The sequence below is a fragment of the Anomaloglossus baeobatrachus genome, chromosome 1, assembly GCF_048569485.1.
Source record: "Anomaloglossus baeobatrachus isolate aAnoBae1 chromosome 1, aAnoBae1.hap1, whole genome shotgun sequence".
Taxonomy (NCBI): domain Eukaryota; kingdom Metazoa; phylum Chordata; class Amphibia; order Anura; family Aromobatidae; genus Anomaloglossus; species Anomaloglossus baeobatrachus.
In genome coordinates, this window is record NC_134353.1 from 744,836,529 (window position 1) to 744,857,337 (window position 20,809).

The 20,809-nt window shown below is 49.9% G+C and overlaps 1 protein-coding gene across 2 annotated transcripts in view; it reads left to right on the top strand.

Annotated features, from left to right (window-relative positions):
- Positions 1–20,809, top strand: part of VPS33A (VPS33A core subunit of CORVET and HOPS complexes) — a 95,833-nt gene that overhangs the window by 19,682 nt on the left and 55,342 nt on the right. For both annotated transcript variants that reach the window (XM_075323211.1, XM_075323220.1), the window contains exons 2-8: positions 1,427–1,492; positions 1,577–1,704; positions 2,187–2,376; positions 3,406–3,522; positions 4,526–4,700; positions 11,673–11,866; positions 13,341–13,467. In XM_075323211.1, coding sequence (XP_075179326.1) covers positions 1,427–1,492; positions 1,577–1,704; positions 2,187–2,376; positions 3,406–3,522; positions 4,526–4,700; positions 11,673–11,866; positions 13,341–13,467 — 997 coding nt within the window. The remainder of the gene's footprint in view (positions 1–1,426; positions 1,493–1,576; positions 1,705–2,186; positions 2,377–3,405; positions 3,523–4,525; positions 4,701–11,672; positions 11,867–13,340; positions 13,468–20,809) is intronic.

Genomic DNA, 20,809 nt, shown 5'->3' on the forward strand with positions numbered 1-20,809 from the left:
AGAAGCGCTTGGCACAGCTTTCTAAAGTACGCACTTTTCTCCAAGGAGTTTGTCATATCGTTCCTCCTTACAGACGGCCATTGGAACCCTGGGATCTGAACAAGGTTCTCATTGCTCTCCAGAAGCCGCCTTTCGAGCCTTTGAAAGAGGTTCCCCTTTCTCGGCTTTCACAAAAGGTAGTTTTTCTTGTGGCGGTCACGTCTCTTCGAAGAGTGTCCGAGCTAGCGGCGTTATCTTGCAAATCTCCCTTCCTGGTGTTTCACCAAGACAAGGTAGTACTGCGTCCAATTCCAGAGTTTTCTCCCAAGGTGGTTTCTTCCTTTCATCTCAATCAGGATATCACTTTACCATCTTTGTGTCCGCATCCAGTTCACCAATTTGAAAAGGGTTTACATCTGTTGGACCTGGTGAGAGCACTCAGGATTTACATTTCTCGCACGGCGGCTCTACGCCGTTCTGATGCGCTCTTTGTCCTAGTCGCTGGTCAGCATAAGGGATCGCAAGCTTCCAAATCCACCCTGGCGCGGTGGATCAAGGAACCAATTCTTCACACATACCGTTCTGCTGGGCTTCCGATTCCATCTGGACTGAAGGCCCATTCTACCAGAGCCGTGGGTGCGTCCTGGGCATTGCGGCATCAGGCTACGGCTCAGCAAGTGTGCCAGGCGGCTACCTGGTCGAGTCTGCACACGTTTACCAAACACTATCAAGTGCATACCTACGCTTCGGCAGATGCCAGCCTAGGTAGACAGGTCCTTCAGGCGGCGGTGGCCCACCTGTAGGAAGAGGCTGTCTGACAGCCCGTTCATGTGGTATCTTTTTACCCACCCAGGGACTGCTTTTGGACGTCCCACTGTCTGGGTCTCCCAATTAGGAGCGAAAAAGAAGAAGGGAATTTTGTTTACTTACCGTAAATTCCTTTTCTTCTAGCTCCAATTGGGAGACCCAGCACCCGCCCTATTTGTTCTTAGGGTTTCGTTTTTCGGGTGCACATGTTGTTCATGTTGTTTCTTAAGTTCTCCGATCGTGTTATCGGATTGAATTTGTTTTTGAAACTGTTATTGGCTTTCCTCCTTCTTGCTTTGGTACTAAAACTGAGGAATCTGTACTCCTACGGGAGGGTGTATAGCCAGAAGGGGAGGGGCCTTACACTTTTAAGTGTAGTTCTTTGTGCGGCCTCCAGAGGGCAGTAGCTATACACCCACTGTCTGGGTCTCCCAATTGGAGCTAGAAGAAAAGGAATTTACGGTAAGTAAACAAAATTCCCTTCTTTTTTTTTTTTTTTTTTTCTTTGGATATGAGAAAAATATAGCCATGACATTTCGCCAAAAAATACCTCCAATAATGTAAATCATATTAAAAAAAAAAAAAAGTCTAGTAATTCACAATAATACACAAAATCTAATTGTTTTTTCTTCCCACGTAGGCCATTGTATGGGATGAATACCTGACGGGCCCTTTTGGATTAATTGCCCAGTATTCGCTGTTGAAGGTATCTTTTTATTTGTAGGTGCAGCACCTCTTAAGATGTATTCCTGGTCACGGTTTGGTGAATCCGGGCTGTTCTTGTTTTTAGGAACATGAAGTGGAGAAAATGTTCACACTTAAGTCGGGCCCACTACCATCATCCGATGTTAAAAACATCATATTTTTGGTCAGACCCAGACTGGAGCTAATGGACATAATTGCTGAGAATATTCGGAGGTATTTCTTCTCCTTAATGTTCTGTGTATTGTTACTTAACCCCTTCACTCTCGGTTGATTTTCAGTTTTGTGGTATTTCTTCCCCCTCTTCAAAGAGAGATATATATATATATATATATATATATATATATATATATATATATATATATATATATATATATATATATATATATTTTTAATTTGTCCATCAATATTGCCATATATCAGGGCTTTTTATTGCGGAACGAGTTGTATTTTTGAATGACACCATATACAGTATGTATTTAATTGTCCCCTTGGGGACTTGAAACTGTGACCGCTCAATCACTTGTGCTGTACAGATCAGGGCTTCAGCACAGCTTTGTATAGTAAAAATCCCAGTCTCCTATAAATGCCGTTCTGTCCTCTTCCTATTACCACTTTGGTTGCTGATATTTTTTGAAATGTCATTATAACATCCAGGTAACGAACTACGCTTTTTTTTATATATATATTGCTAATAGAGAAGATAAAGGGCGCTCCAATCAACGGGATTTCCACATTTTATTTGTGCCTCGCCGTAGTCTGCTGTGTGAGCAGAGACTTGAGGATCTTGGAGTTCTTGGCTCGTTTTATCATCGAGAGGAATACCGCCTGAACCTGATCCCCTTTGATGGAGATCTGTTGTCTATGGAATCTGAAAATGCTTTCAAGGTAAGGCTGGATTCACACATAGCGGCAACGACGTCGCTGTTACGTCACCATTTTCTGTGACGTAACAGCGAACTTGTAAGTCGCTGTTATGATCGCTGCTTAGCTGTCAAACACAGCGACGCAGCAGCGATCATAACCTCGCTACATGTGCAGAGAGCAGGGAGCTGCGCACACTGCTTAGCGCTGGCTCCCTGTTCTCCTAGCTACAGTACACATCGGGTTAATTACCCGATGTGTACTGCAGCTACATGTGCAGAGAGCAGGGAGCCGGCACTGGCAGCGTGAGAGCTGCGGAGGCTGGTAACGAAGGTAAATATCGGGTAACCACCTTGGTTACCCGATGTTTACCCTGGTTACAGCTTACCGCAGCTGCCAGATGCCGGCTCCTGCTCCCTGCTCGCTTCATTTCGTCGCTCTCTCCCTGTCACACACAGCGATCTGTGCGTCACAGCGGGAGAGCAACAATAAAAAAACGAACCAGGGCTGTGTGTAACGAGCAGCGATCTCACAGCAGGGGCCAGATCGCTGCTCAGTGTCACACACAGCGAGATCGCTAATGAGGTCACTGGTGCGTCACAAAAAACGTGACTCAGCAGCGATCTCGCTGTGTGTGAAGCACACCTAAGATGACAAAAGCTCTACTGGGCGAGATTAGCCATCACTAATGGGCACAAAAGAAAGTGTTACTATATGCCGCGATATCTCCTGCATCATTTTCTCCACGCCAAGCATTATATATTCTAGTAAACATTGAAAAGGCTCCACAATCAAGTGGCATGATTGGTTTGAGAGAAAACATACATGCTTTATGGTTGTTGATTCACTAGGACCCCAGACTTAGCCCTCCATGAAACAGAGGATGATGTATTTTGCTGATTATTGCAATCACATGCCAAGGTCTGGATCCAAAAACCATCATGACATGACATAAGGGCCAGTGGTGACTTTTTTTTTTTTTCTTTTTCTGAACTTTACTTAAAAACAAAAAATAAAACTTCCACATTTAGTTATAGTTCTTATTTCTAACAGGAATGCTATTTGGAGAATGATCAGACAACACTTTATCATGCAGCGAAGGGGCTCACCACTTTACAGGCCCTGTATGGGACCATTCCGCAGATTTGTGGGAAAGGCGAGTGTGCCAGGGTAAGTATGGCCTGCAGGTAAGGTTATATGCCTGCTTTCAGGGTGATGCCCATCACTCTAGGAGCTGAGTGTTCATACATGAATTCCTCACTAATAATTTCTCTTTTGTTATCCGATGCTGTATGTTAACTTTTCATAAGTTTATTTTTATTTAATAAATCAATAGTACACCTGGAAATAAGCAACTCTGTAATATATCTCATGTGACAAATCTGCTTCTTTCTCTGCCAGAATTGATCAGTCATTCTCAAAAGTCTCAATTCTGATGTAAAAATCTGTATTCAGTGAAGACTTTCCCATTACTGAGATAGGAAATGGCAGTTGGTGCTGATGAGATTCTAGGTAGAAGAGGGTGGATGGGCAGAGCTCTGCCTCCTAGCTCTTCCGCTCTGCCTCCTAGCTCTTCCGCTCTGCCTCCTACATAGAATTTTATCAGCACCAACTGCCATCTCTGATCTCAGTAATGGAAAAGTCTTCACTGAATACAGATTTTACCTCAGAATTGACAATTTTGATTGATCAATTCTGGCAGAGATAGAAGCAAATTTGTCTGATGATGATCAACTTTTTAATATATTTTATGTGCACTATTCATTTATGAAGTAAAAATGTAAAAAGTTAGATTTGTCAGTCGACCATCTCCCACATTGAAGTAACACGGATTTGATGTTAGATAAATGGTACATTTACAGACGGCCATGTTTCTGCTATTTTGCGTTGGGGCATAGCTTTACACCTGGTCACTAATTCCATTGAGTGCCTGCGGCTCCTGAGTGCTTCTCCAGATACTGCCCTCTCTTCTCTGAAATGATTTGTATGTGGTGAAAAAACAAAAAACCCAACTGTCACAAATCCATTATTTTCCCTTTGGAGAAACTTTTCTCGGCTACTCCTTTCTAGTTTTGCAAGCAGTAAGCCACGTGGGGATTTATCCTGTGGTCATAACCTGCTAAATGATCAGAAGTTGTTCTGTGCCGTCTGATAACGTTGGGTTTTCTTCTAGCATGTGGCCAATATGATGATCAGGATGAAGCGAGAGTTGGGTGGAAGCAACAACCAGATAACTCCAGTGTTTGACACCCTTTTATTGCTGGATCGTAATGTAGATTTGCTGACCCCACTGGCAACTCAACTCACTTATGAAGGACTTATCGATGAAGTCTATGGCATCCAGAATAGTAAGTGTGTGTAATGATAATTTTGTGATGGTTACACTATAGCAATGGAGCTTTTCATATTCATAACCATATGGATCATAGTATGATTTGTAGAAAACCCGTCACCAGGTACAAAGTGAGCAACCTTTCCTATTATCTATTTCTTTATCGTTCCTATGGGAGACCCAGACATTGGGTGTATAGCTTCTGCCTCCGGAGGACATACAAAGTACTACACTAAAAAGTGTAGCTCCTCCCTCTGAGCCTATACACCCCCTGGAGAACCAGATCTAGCCAGTTCATTGCTTTGTGTTCAGGAGGCATACATCCACACATGCATTCTCATCTGATTTTTCATTTTTGGAAAAAGTTTGAAGAAAAGCGGGTCCAAGTCTGGACCCCCGGCATGTCCCTTCTCACCCCACTGTGTCGGCGGTGCTGTTAAGGTTGATTCCAAGGCTGGAGCCTTACATGCCACGCTCCTTCACCATCCCTCGGGCTCTGGCTTGAAGTGGGAGCCAGCACGGTTCTCCATGCTTTGCAGAAGACCGGTCTCCATCCGCAGCCCTTCAGGATCCTGCTGGACGGAGCACTCATCCCCAGGGACTTGAAACCCTGCGTCCCAGCAAGCTAAGTACCTGAGACGTTTATATTCTGGGGGTCCCTGTACTTTATTATGGTGGGAGAGTGTGCTGAGTCACTTTTCTGACATTTCCGGCCGGTTTTCTGGCTGTCGCCTGAGAACCGCGCCGATGGTGCCTGCGCGCCGGCCGCACCGCTCAAATTTAGGCCCCGGCTTCGCCGGAGGCCTAGTTTCGGTTTCACTGCCCTCGCATGTCATTCATGCAGAGGGACAGTGTGGCTCCGCCCAGCGGCCGTTCTGCACATGGGAGGGACACTCCTCACTGGGTACATGTCTCCTCCCCTGTAAGTCTCTTTGGCCCTCCAGATCCCGCTCTGAGTTGGTCCCGCCCCCTCTCTTCGCTCCGGCGGCCATTTTCTCAGCGTTCTTCCCTGCGATCAGCGCTGGCTGCAGCATCCCTGCTGAGGTGCTTGGGGGTCCGGGCTTCGGGATCTGGAGGGCACACACCGCTCCAGCGGTCTGGTAAGCCACAACCTCTGGTTGTGGGCCTCTGTATATACTCTCTGGGGGTCACTCTGGCAGAGCCCCCACTTCAGCAGCATGTCTCACACGAGGAGCAAGGCTCCAAAGCTATATTCAGTATGCACTGCATGTAAGCTCGTGCTGCCTGAACCGAGCACATATCCACATTGTGATGCCTGCTCTAACCTGACAATGCCTCAGCCTAGAATCGCACCCACAGTGGTCTCTCCGGCTGCTCCGGCTCCTGTGGCTGAACCCCCAGCTTGGGTAGAATCCTTATCTAGGTCTATCTCCCAGTCTTTTGCCGACTCCATGGGACAGCTGTCCCGGACTTTGCTGAACATGCATCAGCCCCCTTTACAGGGAGCCTCTGCTGCTAGGGCTCTCTCAGCGGAGCTCACAGAGGATTCTTCATCTGGTCCCAGGCCCCGTCCTCCTAAGAGGAGACGTAGGGCTCCCTCCCCTTCCTCGTCCCGCGGCTCTGTTTCAGAGGCTGACTCGCGGGACGAGAAAGGATGCCTTTACAGGGGGCTCGGAGGCTACCTTCATGTGCCCCATTGATCTGTCCGAAAGTGACTCAGATGTTAGTGATTTGATTGCGTCCATTAATTCTGTACTGGACCTCAATCCGCCAGTATCAGAGGAGCAACCCTCTCTGGCAGAAAAGCACCAGTTTACCTTGCGTAAGAGGACAAAGAGTGTGTTCTTTAACCACTCCAGTTTTCAGGCCGCTGTGACCAAGCCTAGGGCCTGTCCTGACAAACGCTTCCCAAAGCGTGGTTCTGATGACCGTTTCCCCTTTCCACCTGAGGTGGTCAAGGAGTGGGCTCATTCACCAAAGGTAGACCCCCCGGTGTCTAGACTCTCAGCCCGGACAGTTGTATCAGTGGCTGATGGCACCTCTCTTAAGGATTCCACTGACCGCGAGGTTGACCTTCTGGCCAAATCTGTATATGAGGTGGCAGGGGCCTCGTTCTCCCCATCTTTTGCAGCAGTGTGGGCTCTCAAAGCCATCTCTGCTTCTCTAGAGGAGATGCATTCCCTCGCCAGGGAATCTATGCCCGAAATGGTTGCCTTAACTTCCCAAGCTTCCGCTTTTTCATCCTATGCCATGTCTGCCATGCTGGAGGCTTCTCACCGCACTGCGGTGGCTTCGGCTAATTCCCTCGCTATCCGCAGGATCTTGTGGCTTCGAGAGTGGAAGGCAGATGCTTCTTCAAAGAAGTACCTTGCTGTGCTCCCTTTTGCTGGGTCCAGGCTATTCGGTGAACAACTGGATGAAATTATTAAGGAAGCTACTGGCGGGAAGAGTACTTCCATGCCACAAACCAAAACCAGGAAACCTGTCCAGGGTAGGAATCAGTCGAGGTTTCGTTCCTTTCGTTCCTCCAACTGGTCGTCCTCTAAGCCCTCGGCCTCGTCCACTAACTCAGCCAAGGACCCAAAATCCAACTGGTGCACAAAGGCGCGTCCACAGAAGACCGCAGGAGCTGCTGCCACTAAGGCAGCCTCCTCTTGACTATCTGTCCGCGCCAGCAACGTCCTTAGTCGGTGGCAGGCTCTCCCACTTTGGCGACGCGTGGTTTCAACACGTCTCCGATCAGTGGGTGCGGGATGTCATCTCCCACGGCTACAGGATAGAATTCTCTTCCAGCCCGCCAAACAGATTTTTTCTGTCAACTCCCCCCTGTTCCAAGGCCGCCGCCTTCTCTCAGGCCGTGGCATCCTTGCAGGCCAACGGAGAAATTGTACCGGTTCCCGCCCGGGAACGGTTCAGAGGTTTCTACTCAAATCTCTTCCTAGTCCCTAAAAAGGACGGTTCCTTCCGGCCCATCCTGGATCTCAAGCTTCTCAACAAGCATGTTCAGGTGCGGCATTTTCGCATGGAATCTCTGCGGTCAGTCATTGCCTCAATGACCCAAGGGGATTTCCTGGCATCCATCGACATCAGAGATGCCTATCTGCATGTGGAAATTGCAGTTTCTCACCAGCGTTGGCTACGTTTTGCAATCGGAGAGGAACATTTCCAATTCGTAGCTCTCCCCTTCGGGTTAGCCACGGCCCCTCGGGTATTCACCAAGGTTATGGCAGCAGTGATTGCGGTTCTGCACCTCCAGGGGTTGGCAGTGATTCCTTACCTGGACGACCTTCTAGTCAAGGCTTCATCCAGCGCAGACTGTCAGCGGAGTGTCTCACCCACTCTCGCCACTCTAGCCCAATTCGGGTGGCTGGTCAATCTGCCCAAATCCACTCTGACTCCGACCCAGAGGCTCACGTACCTAGGGATGCAGTTCGAGACTCTGCCGGCACTTGTGAAGTTGCCCTTGATCAAACAGCAGTCCCTCCAACTGGCGGTGCGCTCTCTGCTGAGGCCCCGCCGTTATTCCATCAGGCACCTGATGCAGGTGCTGGGTCAGATGGTGGCGTCAATGGAGGCTGTTCCCTTTGCCCAGTTCCATCTGCGTCCTCTGCAGCTGGACATTCTCCGCTATTGGGACAAGCGGCCTTCCTCCTTGCACAGGTTAGGGGCTCTGTCGCCACAGACCAGGAGCTCTCTTCAGTGGTGGCTTCGGCCCCTCTCTGTCTCAGGGACGCTCCTTCCTGGCTCAGTCCTGGGTGGTTCTCACCACGGATGCCAGTCTATCCGGCTGGGGAGCGGTATGTCTCCACCACCGAGCACAGGGCACTTGGACTCCGTCAGTCAGCCCTCTCGATCAATGTGCTGGAAACCAGAGCCGTGCTCCTGGCTCTCCTAGCTTTTCACCACCTATTGGCGGGCAAGCACATCCGAGTCCAGTCAGACAACGCGACAGCGGTTGCCTACATCAATCACCAAGGCGGGACACGCAGCCGCCTGACAATGTTGGAGGTACAACGTATCCTTCAATGGACGGAGGACTCCAAGTCCACCATATCCGCAGTCCACATCCCAGGCGTGGAAAACTGGGAGGCAGATTATCTCAGCCGTCAAACCGTGGACAGTGGCGAGTGGTCCCTGCATCCGGCAGTGTTTCAGTCAATCTGCCGCAAGTGGGGCACTCCGGACGTGGACCTAATGGCATCCCGTCACAACAACAAGGTTCCGATTTACGTGGCTCGCTGCCACGATCCTCAGGCCTTCGCAGCGGACGCTCTGGTTCAAGACTGGTCCCAGTTTCGTCTGTCCTACGTGTTTCCCCCTCTAGCTCTCTTGCCCAGAGTCCTGCGCAAGATCAGAATGGAGGGCCGTCGGGTCATCCTCATTGCTCCGGACTGGCCCAGGCGAGCTTGGTACCCAGACCTGCTCCATCTGTCTGTAGAGGTGCCGTGGCATCTTCCGGACCGTCCAGACCTTCTCTCACAAGGTCCGTTTTTCCGCCAGAATTCTGCGGCTCTCAGATTGACGGCGTGGCTCTTGAGTCCTGGATCTTGACGGCTTCTGGTATTCCTCCTGAAGTCATTTCCACTATGACTCGGGCCCGGAAGTCTTCCTCGGCCAAAATCTATCACAGGACTTGGAAAATGTTCCTGTCCTGGTGTCGCTCTTCCGGCCATGCTCCTTGGCCTTTTTCCTTGCCGACCCTTCTGTCCTTTCTACAGTCCGGTCTGCAGCTAGGACTGTCCCTCAATTCTCTCAAGGGACAAGTCTCGGCTCTGTCAGTGCTGTTCCAGCGGCGTATCGCCCGGCTGGCTCAGGTCCGCACCTTCATGCAGGGCGCGTCTCACATCATTCCGCCTTACCGGCGGCCCTTGGATCCCTGGGACCTCAATTTGGTCCTCACGGCCTTGCAGAAACCCCCCTTTGAGCCTCTTAGGGAGGTTTCTTTGTTTCGTCTTTCACAGAAAGTGGTCTTTCTAGTGGCCATAACTTCCCTCAGGAGAGTCTCTGATTTGGCTGCGCTCTCTTCGGAGTCACCTTTTTTGGTTTTTCATCAAGACAAGGTGGTTCTCCGTCCAACTCCGGACTTTCTCCCTAAGGTGGTTTCTCCTTTCCACCTTAACCAGGACATTACCCTGCCTTCCTTTTGTCCGGCTCCTGTTCATCGCTTTGAAAAAGCGTTGCATACTCTGGATCTGGTGCGGGCGCTCCGGATCTATGTGTCTCGCACCGCTGCTCTTAGGCAGTGCACCTCTCTTTATGTGCTAACCACAGGTCGGCGTAAGGGCCTCTCTGCTTCTAAGCCGACCTTAGCCCGTTGGATTAGGTCGACCATTTCGGATGCCTACCAGTGTTCTCAGGTGCCTCCCCCGCCGGGGATCAAGGCACACTCGACCAGAGCTGTCGGTGCCTCTTGGGCTTTCAGGCACCAGGCTACGGCTCAGCAAGTCTGTCAGGCTGCCACTTGGACTAGCCTGCATACCTTTTCAAAGCACTACCAAGTGCATGCTCATGCTTCGGCAGATGCGAGCTTGGGCAGACGCATCCTTCAGGCGGCTGTCGCCCATTTGTGAAGTTAGGCTTTGCCTACTTCTCAGTTTTTCTGTTTATTGCCACCCATGGACTGCTTTGAGACGTCCCAATGTCTGGGTCTCCCATAGGAACGATAAAGAAAAAGAGAATTTTGTTTACTTACCGTAAATTCTTTTTCTTATAGTTCCGTATTGGGAGACCCAGCACCCTCCCTGTTGCCTGTTGGCAGTTTCTTGTTCCGCGTGTTATCACCGGCTGTTGTCGTGGACAGAGTCTCCGGTTGTTCCGGTTCTTGCTCTGTTTTTTACTTGTGGGTGGCTATTCTCCTTCAGCTTTTGCACTAAACTGGCTAGATCTGGTTCTCCAGGGGGTGTATAGGCTCAGAGGGAGGAGCTACACTTTTTAGTGTAGTACTTTGGGTGTATAGCTTCTGCCTCCGGAGGACACACAATGTCTGGGTCTGCCAATACGGAACTATAAGAAAAAGAATTTACGGTAAGTAAACAAAATTCTCTTTTTTTTGTTCTCCATGTCGTTCCAGACATATAGGTGTGTGGTTTTATTATTTTTTTTATTTAGTGGTAATTTGCCAAGGGGGCATGTTCGCAGGATTCTCTGGGGGAATGTCTTTAGGCTGCTCTGCATTATTACTGAGAGCTTCAGCACCTTGGTAAGGACCATTAATAATTTGGCACTAAATATCTAATCGGAAGTCGAGGCAAGCAAAAAACCTATAATGCTCAGAGGAGTAAGATCAAGATAAAAACTGACTACTTTTGACCCAGAGACAACCACCCTTTAAAGCGAACCTGTCACCACTTTTTTGGTGTATAAGCTGCGGCCACCACCAACGGGCTCTTATATACAGCATTCTAACATGCTGTATATAAGAGCCCAGGTCGGGGGTATAACATAAAAAACACTTACCTAACGGTCATGCGGTGGTCCATATGAGCATCTCCGTTCTCTGGTGCCGGCGCCACCTCTTTCGGCCATCTTCGTCCTCTTTCTTCTCTAGCCGCGGTGTATGACTCGTCCGACGTCATCCACACTCGCCGGCATTCAGGTCCTGAGCAGGGCCGATCAAAGTATTGTAGTGCGCCTGCGCAGGATAGGTGAGTGTGTATGACGTAGACGCGTCATGCACATAGGCTTCAGAAAGAGGACGAAGATGGCTGAAAGAGACAGTGCCGGCACCGGACAACGGAGACGTCCATATGGCCCACCGTACAACCATTAGGTAAGTATTATAAAGTGATTTTTATGTTCTCACAGCGGCCTGGGTTCTTACATACAGCATGTTAGAATGCTGTATGTAAGAGCCCGGTGGTGGTGGCCGCAGCTTATACACCAAAAAAGTGGTGACAGGTTCCCTTCAACCGGTAGCCATTGTAATCTCAGTACAAGCAACTAACTGACATTTTGTGACTGGGCAGCAATTTTGTTAAAGTTATTCCATTACAGATATTTTCATCCCTATTTTATATAATTACAACAGGCAATGTGAAACTTCCCCCAGAAAAATTTGCTCCCAAGAAACAGGGTGAGGGTAGCAAAGAGCTCCCTACAGAAGCGAAGAAGCTGCTGCTGAACTCTGCTGAGGAGTTATATGCTGAGATCAGGGACAAAAACTTCAATGCTGTGGGCTCTGTACTGAGTAAGAAGGCCAAAATTATATCTGCAGCTTTCGAGGTAAATGGTATTGGTTTCTATCCTAGCATCCTTTTATATTCTGTGGATAGAATCAAATAAGAGTGTTTTGGGACTTTGATGTGTGTAGCCTACCCCTGGACAAGGCAGTGATATCAAATTGAGGGTCAGACATCTGGCACTTCTGGCTGACGTGGCTGCAATGTCCTGAAAATCCTTGCTTTCCATAATTGCTCATTACGCACAGCACCATGTATTGTGCAGCAGTTGTGCCCGGTGCTGCAGCTTTCCATAGCTCAGTACTTACTGCATGTCAATCTTAATCCCATTATCAGATACAGGAGTTCTGAATGTACAGCACTGGTCCTGGCAAGCTATAAAAGGGGCAACATAATGATCAATCATTGGGGGTGCCAATATGTCCAACTATAATCACTAAGATAATGATGGCCTATCCTGAAATAACACGCTGATATCATGGGGACTTGTTAAAAGATAAAGGACATTAATCGATCAATATAAATCCAGGTCTGGTGAACTCTTGAATTTCATGTAAGACGATTTGGCTTGGGTTTTTTTTTTGTGACATGTTGACGAGGTTAATTCTATCTTATTTATCTGGTTTAAATACTTACCCTAAAAAAATAATCTGCTAAATGTGATAATGAGATTGGCTGTCCTGTGAAATTGTAGGCTTCACAGCCAGGCATAATCCACCACGTGCCAGGACTTGCCCACTACATCACACCCAGCATTGTGCATGTGATTGCCAGTTGTGTTTTAGTTTTCTAAACCTTTATTCTGATTGATTTTATTTTGTAATCCTCATAAAATTTGGAATCCAAAATCCTTTTCTGATCTTAGTGATTTTTTTTTTTTTTTTTTTTTTTTTTTTTGTTTAAGGGTACTCCAGGCTGTTCCCAGACCCTTGATATCTATCTGAATTAGCCATGCAGTGCTCTGCCTCTGCTCTCTGCCTGAAGCTTGGTGGTATACATTATGCACTGTCATGGGTTGTACAGCAGAGGATAACAGCGTGTATTTGCATCTTGTTGACCTGCCTGCCACTAAAAAGGAGCAAGCCCCCTGTTCTTTGTCTGAATAGACAGATATCAGAGGGGTAGCGGCTAGGAACAACCTGGAGCAGGCGGCCATGGCCCCTGTTCTCTGCAACAGCCCGGAGCTTAACATGGATGTGTGACATAACGTGTGAGGGTTGAGGAGCAGCTCCTGTCACACTGCATTACAGTGTTATGAGGAGAATAGAACTGCACTGGGCATCTCATCTTCATAGTGTATGAGTGCAAGGACAATACAAACATTTTTGAGCTTCCCAGAGTACCCCTTTTAAAGAGGTGTGTGTGTGTGTGTGTGTGTGTGTGTGTGTGTGTTTTTGTTGTTTTTTGTTTTTTATAATTTAAGTTTGTTCAGAAAACTTCAGAAATTTGCTGATCTCCATTCTTCAACATTTCAATTCCCTGTTTTACGCTAACAATTTTTTTTTTTCCAAATGAAGGAGAGACACAATGCCAAAACCGTGGGTGAAATCAAGCAATTTGTCTCTCAACTGCCACACATGCAAGCTGAACGGGCATCTTTAGCAAATCACACATCTATTGCTGAGCTCATAAAGGATATAACTAGTAAGTGACATTCAAGTTTATTTTTTTAACAAAATTAAGTCTCTTTAAGCCCAAGAGCATAATTTATATTCATTTTATTTATTCTCTGGTGTCAAGATTTCTGCGACATGAGCTGTAGTTTTGAAAGACGGCATTCACTTTGCCATATAATGTAATGAAAATATGGGGGGTAAATTGTAAGTGTGGTAAAACAAAGGAGGATGAAGAATTTTTGCCTTTTTAACCCTTTAATGACCGCGGACAGTAATATTACATCCTAGCGGTCATAGTGCTACTGCCCGCGGTCTGCTGCCGGCAGCTTGCAGTGATCGGCGCACATCTAAGGTGATTTTACAGCTAAAATGTGTGCCTGCCAGGCACGAGCAGAATCGTTATCTCCCTGTGCCGTTTAACCCCTTAAATGGCGCTGTCAATATGTGACAGCGCCATTATAATAGCATCGGCGGTAAAAATTTACTCGCCGGCCGATATCGAAAGTCACGTGACTTCCGGTGATTGTCATGGTAGCACAGGGTCATGTGATTACTCCTGTAGCTCACATAACTCACTTTCTATTTTCACCCGGCCCAGAGCTGGATGAGACATGAAATGTGTATTTCTTTTTCGCTCCTAATTGGGAGACCCAGACAGTGGGTGTATAGCTACTGCCTCTGGAGGCCGCACAAAGAACTACACTTAAAAGTGTAAGGCCCCTCCCCTTCTGGCTATACACCCTCCCGTAGGAGTACGGATTCCTCAGTTTTAGCTTTGTGCGAAGGAGGTCAGACACGCACGCATAGCTCCATTGTTTTTAGTCAGCAGCAGCTGCTGACTATGTCGGATGGAAGAAAAGAGGGCCCATACAGGGCTCCCAGCATGCTCCCTTCTCACCCCACTGTATGTCGGAGGTGTTTGTAAGGTTGAGGTACCCATTGCGGGTACGGCGGCTGGAGCCCACATGCTGATTCCTTCCCCATCCCTTTTTACAGGGCTCTGGGTGAAGTGGGATTTACTGGTCTCCAGGCACTGAGACCGTGCTCCATCTACAGCCCCTGGAGAAGATGCTGGATGGAGCGGAGTACATCAGGGACATGGCCCTGCTTCCTCAAGGTACTCTGTGTCCCCGTGCATTTGGCGCTCACACCGCAGCATGCTGGGTGTTGTAGTGCGCCGGGGGACATCAGCGCTGCGGCGCTTGTGCCATGGCCTCATTCAGCTTCGCTGAAGCAGGCACACTATTGGGACACGGTCGCGCCGGCCGCTGGGACTGCGGCGCGGCTGGCACTTGTGGTGCGCCGGGGACTTCAGCGCGGGCCGCGCTTTTACGGCGGCCGCGCTGATAACTCGAGTCCCCGGCTTTTGCGGCCTGCTTCCGTTCGTTCCCGCCCCCAGACCTGCCAGTCAGGAGAGGGGCGGGACGCTGGTCAGTGCATCAGCGCTGAGGGCTGGAGTCGTTTTTACATACTCCAGCCCTCACAGTAGGCACAGAGGGGACACTGTTTCCCGCACTTTTGTTTAGGAACTCCCACGGACCGCCCCTCTCCACAGACGCCGGCAGCCATTCCTGCTGACACGCTGAGCTGCAGAGGGGAGCCGGGGAGACCCAGACAAGGAATTCTGCGCCTCTTACCCGCTATTCAGCGGGCGGTAAGCAGCCCTCAGGGCTCACCCCTCTTGTGCCAGTAGTATTATTAGTATTTTGTTCCTGCAAATACTTTGTACTGCATAGCGCTGGTCGCCCTTTTGGCTATAGACTCTCTCACATTGCAGAGAGCCAACAGCATGTCGTCCATAAAACGCAAGGGTGCCAAGGCACAGACATTATATGCTTCCTGCACCGCATGTGGGACTTTTCTACCGGCAGGCTCCACTGACCCCCATTGTGTGCAGTGCTCGGCCCCTGCGGCGCTTGCACAGTCGGGACCTCTGCTGGACGTGACCCAGGGTGTACCACCTGTGAATGCTGTCCAGGTGACAGGAACTGAGTTTGCAGCTTTTGCTGACAGAATGTCTCTCACTATGTCACAAATTCTTGACACATTGCGAGCTAGGCCTGTACTTCAGGCCACGGACACTGTGCAATCATTGCCCCCTGGTCCCCCTCAGCTGAATTACCTCCAAGCTCCGGGACGGGCACATACACCTCAGGGTGAAGACTCTGACTCGGACGATGGCCCCGGGCAGCCTAAGCGGGCTCGCTATGAGGGACCTTCACATTCATCTCAATGGTCAGGATCCCAGCGAGATGAATCTATGGGTGATGAGGCGGACGTAACTGATCAAGATTCTGATCCTGGGACCGCTCTCAATCTAGATACACCAGATGGTGACGCCATAGTTAATGATCTTGTAGCGTCCATCAATAAGATGTTAAATATTTCCCCACCAGCTCCTCTTGTGGAGGAGTCAGCTTCGCAGCACGAGAGAATCCATTTCAGATATCCTAAGCGTACATTAAGCACTTTTCTGGACCACGCTGACTTTAGAGACGCAATCCAGAAACCCCACGCTTATCCGGAAAGGCGTTTTTCTAAACGGCTTAAAGATACACGCTATCCTTTTCCCCCTGAGGTGGTCAAGGGTTGGACCCAGTGTCCAAAAGTGGATCCTCCAATTTCCAGGCTTGCAGCTAGATCTTTGGTTGCAGTTGAAGATGGAGCGGCACTTAAAGATGCCACTGACAGGCAGATGGAGCTCTGGCTGAAATCCATCTATGAAGCGATTGGAGCGTCGTTAGCGCCATCTTTTGCTGCCGTATGGGCACTCCAAGCTATCTCAGCCGGGCTTGTGCAAGTCGACTCAGTCACACGTGCATTTGCCCCGCAGGTAGCACCATTGACCTCGCAAATGGCGGCATTCGCGTCGTACGCAATTAATGCTGTTCTTGACGCTACAAGCCGCACGGCAGTGGCGTCAGCCAACTCCGTTGTTTTGCGTAGGGCCCTGTGGTTGAGACATTGGAAAGCAGATTCTCATTCCAAGAAGTGCTTAACCAATTTGCCTTTTTCTCGTGACCGATTGTTTGGAGAGCGTTTGGATGAAATCATCAAACACTCCAAGGGTAAGGACTCATCCTTACCGCAACACAGACAAAACAAACCCCAACAGAGGAAGGGTCAGTCTGGTTATCGGTCCTTTCGAGGACCGGGCAGGTCCCAATTCGCCTCGTCAAAAAAGACTCAAAAAGACCAGAGACGCTCAGATTCTTGGAGGTCTCAGTCACGCCCAAAAAGGACAGCCGGAGGAACCGTTGCCAAAACGGCGTCCTCCTGACTTGCAGTCTCCGATTCCCACACCCTCGGTCGGTGGGAGGCTTTCCCACTTTGGCGACATTTGGCTGTCACGCGTCAAAGACCGTTGGGTGAGGGATATTCTGTCTCACGGGTACAGGATAGAGTTCAGTTCTCGTCCGCCAACTCGTTTCTTCAGAACTTCTCCACCACCAGACCGAGCCGATGCTCTGTTGCAGGCGGTGGCCGCTCTAAAGGTGGAAGGAGTGGTGACCTCCGTCCCTCTGCAGGAACAAGGTCATGGTTTTTACTCCAATCTGTTTGTGGTCCCAAAAAAGGACGGATCGTATGAGTTTCGGGTGGATTATCAACTTTCCAAAGTCTCATCTCACCCCGACCCAATCTCTGACTTATCTTGGCATGGAGTTTCATACTCTCTCAGCGATAGTGAAGCTTCCACTGGACAAGCAGTGTTCGCTACGGACAGGAGTACAATCTCTCCTTCAGAGCCAGTCGCACTCACTGAGGCGCCTCATGCATTTCCTAGGGAAGATGGTAGCAGCAATGGAAGCGGTCCCGTTCGCGCAGTTTCATCTGCGCCCTCTACAATGGGACATTCTACGCCAATGGGATGGGAAATCGACGTCCCTCGACAGGACTGTCTCCCTCTCTCAGACTGCCAAGGACTCTCTGCGTTGGTGGCTTCTCCCCACCTCATTGTCACAGGGAAAGTCGTTCCTTCCCCCGTCCTGGGCAGTGGTCACGACGGATGCGAGCCTATCAGGGTGGGGAGCGGTGTTTCTCCACCACAGGGCTCAGGGGACGTGGACTCAGGAAGAGTCCACTCTGCAGATCAATGTTCTGGAAATCAGAGCAATCTATCTTGCTCTGCGAGCCTTCCAACAATGGCTGGAAGGCAAGCAGATTCGGATTCAGTCGGACAATTCCACGGCGGTGGCGTACATCAACCACCAAGGGGGAACACGCAGTCGCCAAGCCTTTCAGGAAGTCCGGCGGATTTTGACGTGGGTGGAAAGCAGAGCGTCCACCATATCCGCAGTTCACATCCCGGGCGTGGAAAACTGGGAAGCAGACTTTCTCAGTCGCCAGGGCATGGACGCAGGAGAATGGTCCCTTCACCCGGAAGTGTTTCAGCAGATCTGTTGCCGCTGGGGGACGCCGGACGTCGATCTGATGGCGTCACGGCACAACAACAAGGTCCCAGTTTTCATGGCACGGTCTCACGATCACCGAGCGCTGGCGGCAGACGCCTTGGTTCAGGATTGGTCGCAATTCCGACTCCCCTATGTGTTCCCACCTCTAGCATTGTTACCCAGAGTTCTCCGGAAAATCAGGTCCGACTGCCATCGAGCCATCCTCGTCGCTCCAGACTGGCCAAGAAGGTCGTGGTACCCGGATCTGTGGCATCTCACGGTAGGCCAACCGTGGGCACTACCAGACCGTCCAGATTTGCTGTCTCAAGGGCCGTTTTTCCATCTGAATTCTGCGGCCCTGAACCTGACTGTGTGGCCATTGAGTCCTGGATCCTAGCGGCCTCAGGTTTATCTCATGAAGTTGTTGCCACAATGAGACAGGCTAGAAAACCATCCTCAGCTAAGATCTATCACAGGACGTGGAAGATATTCTTAGCTTGGTGCTTGGCTCAAGGGTTTTCTCCCTGGCCATTTGCATTGCCAATTTTTCTTTCCTTCCTGCAGTCTGGGTTGGAAAAAGGTTTGTCGCTTAGCTCTCTTAAGGGTCAAGTCTCCGCGCTATCCGTATTCTTTCAGAAGCGCTTGGCACGGCTTTCTAAAGTACGCACGTTTCTCCAAGGAGTTTCTCATATCGTTCCTCCTTACAGACGGCCATTGGAACCCTGGGATCTGAACAAGGTTCTCATTGCTCTCCAGAAGCCGCCTTTCGAGCCTTTGAAAGAGGTTTCCCTTTCTCGGCTTTCACAAAAAGTAGTTTTTCTTGTGGCGGTCACGTCTCTTCGAAGAGTGTCCGAGCTAGCGGCGTTATCTTGCAAATCTCCCTTCCTGGTGTTTCACCAAGACAAGGTAGTACTGCGTCCAATTCCAGAGTTTTCTCCCAAGGTGGTTTCTTCCTTTCATCTTAATCAGGATATCACTTTGCCATCTTTGTGTCCGCATCCAGTTCACCAATTTGAAAAGGGTTTACATCTGTTGGACCTGGTGAGAGCACTCAGGATTTACATTTCTCGCACGGCGTCTCTACGCCGTTCTGATGCGCTCTTTGTCCTAGTCGCTGGTCAGCATAAGGGATCGCAAGCTTCCAAATCCACCCTGGCGCGGTGGATCAAGGAACCAATTCTTCACACATACCGTTCTGCTGGGCTTCCGATTCCATCTGGACTGAAGGCCCATTCTACCAGAGCCGTGGGTGCGTCCTGGGCATTGCGGCATCAGGCTACGGCTCAGCAAGTGTGCCAGGCGGCTACCTGGTCGAGTCTGCACACGTTTACCAAACCCTATCAAGTGCATACCTACGCTTCGGCAGATGCCAGCCTAGGTAGACAGGTCCTTCAGGCGGCGGTGGCCCACCTGTAGGAAAGGGCTGTCTGACAGCCCGTTCATGTGGTATCTTTTTACCCACCCAGGGACTGCTTTTGGACGTCCCACTGTCTGGGTCTCCCAATTAGGAGCGAAAAAGAAGAAGGGAATTTTGTTTACTTACCGTAAATTCCTTTTCTTCTAGCTCCAATTGGGAGACCCAGCACCCGCCCTATTTGTTCTTAGGGTTTCGTTTTTCGGGTGCACATGTTGTTCATGTTGTTTCTTAAGTTCTCCGATCTTGTTATCGGATTGAATTTGTTTTTGAAACTGTTATTGGCTTTCCTCCTTCTTGCTTTGGTACTAAAACTGAGGAATCCGTACTCCTACGGGAGGGTGTATAGCCAGAAGGGGAGGGGCCTTACACTTTTAAGTGTAGTTCTTTGTGCGGCCTCCAGAGGCAGTAGCTATACACCCACTGTCTGGGTCTCCCAATTGGAGCTAGAAGAAAAGGAATTTACGGTAAGTAAACAAAATTCCCTTCTTCTTTATCGCTTCATTGGGGGACACAGAGACCATGGTTGTATGCTGCTGCCACTAGGAGGCGACACTAAGCAAAAAAAGGTAAACTCCTCCTATGCAGTTTACACCCACCAACTGGCAATCGTTCCTCAGTTTAAGCTTAGTGTCCATAGGAGGTGCACACACTTGGGGCTGCTCTCAGCCCCCCACGTTTGTATTTTTAATTTGTTTGCTTTTCTCTATCGCTTTCATTGGGGGACACAGGACCATGTGTGTATGCTGCTGTGACTAGGAGGCTGACACTAAGTGAACATAAAAAGAGTTAGCTCCTCCCTGGCAGTGTACACCCCGAGCCGGAGGCGGGACTATGCCAGTTTTTTGCTTAGTGTCGTAGGAGGCTGATGTGGGCCCATATCTCTTTGGGCCAACCTCAGCCTAGGCTATTTCTTTTTTTCCGTTTTTTTTTCAACCTATACGGCGCCGCTCAGAGTTCTCATCCTTTTTACGCTTTTTATCTCTTCTGCAGGGTTAAAGATCCTGCATCAGAGAGTATCCTCGCCTGCTCTTTCCCTACAGGGTATCGTCCCCACTCGAGACACAGCCCTTATCCCCCTCCGGCCCCATGGTACCACCCCAGGGGCTGATTGGGGTCCCACTCATTTACGTTTTATGGGCTCACTCCCCGTCGACCCCCCTATGGTACCGTCCCAAGGGGTGTTTCGGGTGGAGACTGCGAGGAAGCATCAAGCGCAGGAGCGCTCACAGCATCAGGCCTCCCCCACCGTTCTCCCCTGTTTCACTGGGCCCAGGCAAAGGAGCACACACTGCAGCGCAGGAGCGCTCTGCAGTCTTCCACACAGCCCCCCAGCAGCCTCCCCTGGCACTTGCCAGCACAAGCCTGCACTCACCGGGGGCCTTCAGCAGCCAGGATGGGACCCAGGGATCTGGACACCGCGCAGGGACGCAGGTAAGCCCTGCTCCGCGCGTAGCGCTGCGCTCCCGGCGGCCGCCGCTCACAAATTTAGTCCCCGGCTTCGGGCCTACCATTAGGCCGGAGCTCTCCGCCCCCCCGTTTGCGCGCGTCTTCCTGGCCCGCCC